Source organism: Lotus japonicus, chromosome 3 (assembly GCF_012489685.1).
Source record: "Lotus japonicus ecotype B-129 chromosome 3, LjGifu_v1.2".
NCBI lineage: Eukaryota > Viridiplantae > Streptophyta > Magnoliopsida > Fabales > Fabaceae > Lotus > Lotus japonicus.
The window spans coordinates 65,792,744-65,794,745 of record NC_080043.1 but is presented as its reverse complement, the minus strand read 5'-3'; the positions used below and the strand labels follow the sequence as shown (position 1 = coordinate 65,794,745).

At 41.3% G+C, this 2,002-nt stretch overlaps 1 protein-coding gene across 1 annotated transcript; it reads right to left on the bottom strand.

Moving 5' to 3' along the window:
• Window positions 1-238: 238 nt before the first annotated feature.
• LOC130745334 (uncharacterized) lies at window positions 239-1,229 on the bottom strand. Its single transcript, XM_057597517.1, has one exon. It carries the CDS (start codon window positions 1,163-1,165, stop codon window positions 410-412), a length of 756 nt encoding a protein of 251 aa, XP_057453500.1. The 5' UTR covers window positions 1,166-1,229; the 3' UTR covers window positions 239-409.
• Between the last annotated feature and the right edge of the window lie 773 nt (window positions 1,230-2,002).

Here is a 2,002-nt window from a genome sequence, read left to right as displayed (position 1 = left end):
AGATAACCACAACCCCTTCACATCTAGAAACACATCAGAAGCAAGTTTACTTTAAGTACTCAAGACTACAATCCAACTGGAAAATCAGTAATACACAAATGAACACAAGTTATCTTGCTATAGACTACCTTAAAGATCCTCCTAATACATTCAGATTCATTTCCCTTAAAGAGCAAAACATTTCCCACATTTCCAAGCGAAACAGACATCAGACTCAGATGTGAACAGAACCAGAAAATGCCAATGAAAATGTTCACTTTATACCTGATTCACTCTAAAAACCATAACACCAGTTGTACATACATATATAAAACTAGAAATGCATCCAAAACCACATGAAATCAAATAAGAATCATACATACATAAATTGAACAATATCAACAACAATTGAAAATCTAAACATCAATCATCAGGAAGTAGATTGTCTAGTTCTCATTAGAATACTGGTCATTCTCATTCCACTTAAAGTAACTTTGTCTGAGCTAACAAGCTTCGAATTCCTAAACAAACGCACAACTTCCATCACCTCACTAATCCCACACTCCCCGACGAGGACGTAACACGCGCCGCCGGGCCTCACCACGCGCTCCATCTCAGCAGCGAATCGCGCCGGGAAGAGGGCCTCATCAAACCGCGCGGTGAAGGCAAGGTCGAAGGCTTCGTCAAAAAACGGGAGGTTGTGAGGGTCGGCGCGGCTGACGAGTGGCGGGGAGTCAAGAAGCTCAACGCCGGTGACATCCTCAACGCCGAGAAGGGAGAGCGCGGCGACCTCGTGGCCGGCTCCGGCGGAGACGCAGAGTGCCCTGGAGTGGTTGCGGAGGAGGCCGAGGTGGCGGAGGGGGAGGAGGATGAGGGAGAAGGAATGCACGGTGGTGTTCCAGGCGCGTGAGGACCAGAGGCGGTGATTCTTCTTGTGGAGGGGGAGGTGGGGGCGCGTGGGAGGGTAGTCGCAGGTGGACTTGGGGAAACGGAGGTGGGGATGCGGTGGCGCGTGGGTGGGGATGCAGGTGTCGGGGGTGTGGAGGAAGAGGGAGAGGAGGGTGAGGGAAGCAATGGCTATGGCACCAAATGAGAGCTTCTTGAGAAACGTGTCAATCTCTTTGTCCATCCTCGTTGTTGTCGGTGATGACAACGTTGTTTGATTCTTTCCCGATCTGCTACTCATCTTGTTTACAGATTTTTGTTCATTTTCTCAATCTGATCAAATTAATGTTTCTCTTTTGCATAAAGCTTTAAATTGAATTTCTACATTATAAAGTCATAAATTGAATTTCAGCACATCAGAAAATATATTTTTTTTATTTAAAATTTAGTTTAATAACTTTAATTACACATTTTAATCCTAGAAGTAACACCTTTATGCAAAACTCGTCCTTTAAAATAAGTGTTTCTCATCCATATTAGGCCTTTCAATGATCTACAATCCATATGTGGGACTATTGGCTCCCTAGCGAGCCAGACGATCAGCCACAAGCCCACAACATTGCAATTTATCCTAATGTACCGAGTTTCCACATTCCAAGCTCTTTGGATCCAGTTTTCAATTTTCCTATCTTCCAAACCCATTAACTACTGTATTATATTATATTTCCTATCGATTTTCTTTAATTTCACGAAATTCACCAAGGCTTCTTAATGTAATCATTCAAGTTGCAAAAAAAAGAGGATTTTCTCGGTGTCTATTATTACCTTATATACGTTTTTTTTTTTTTGATAAAATATTAGTTAAGCTAGTTGGGTGTTGTTTAGAGCATTATTATAGTATGCAATTTCTTTTTTGTTATGCTTCTTATATGTCAATTCAATTGATTTGTTCTTGTGCTAAATGCTTGTTGTGGCCTGATCAACTATAACATGATATGAAGTTTGGAATTCTGTGAACCTGACCTAGAATGAATCAGCTAGTGGATTTAATGAGAATTAAGTTCGTTAGTCATGAATTGATGATTTGATGCATATGATTTTGAGTCATAGTCTCTCATTAAATTATTTGAGTTATGTT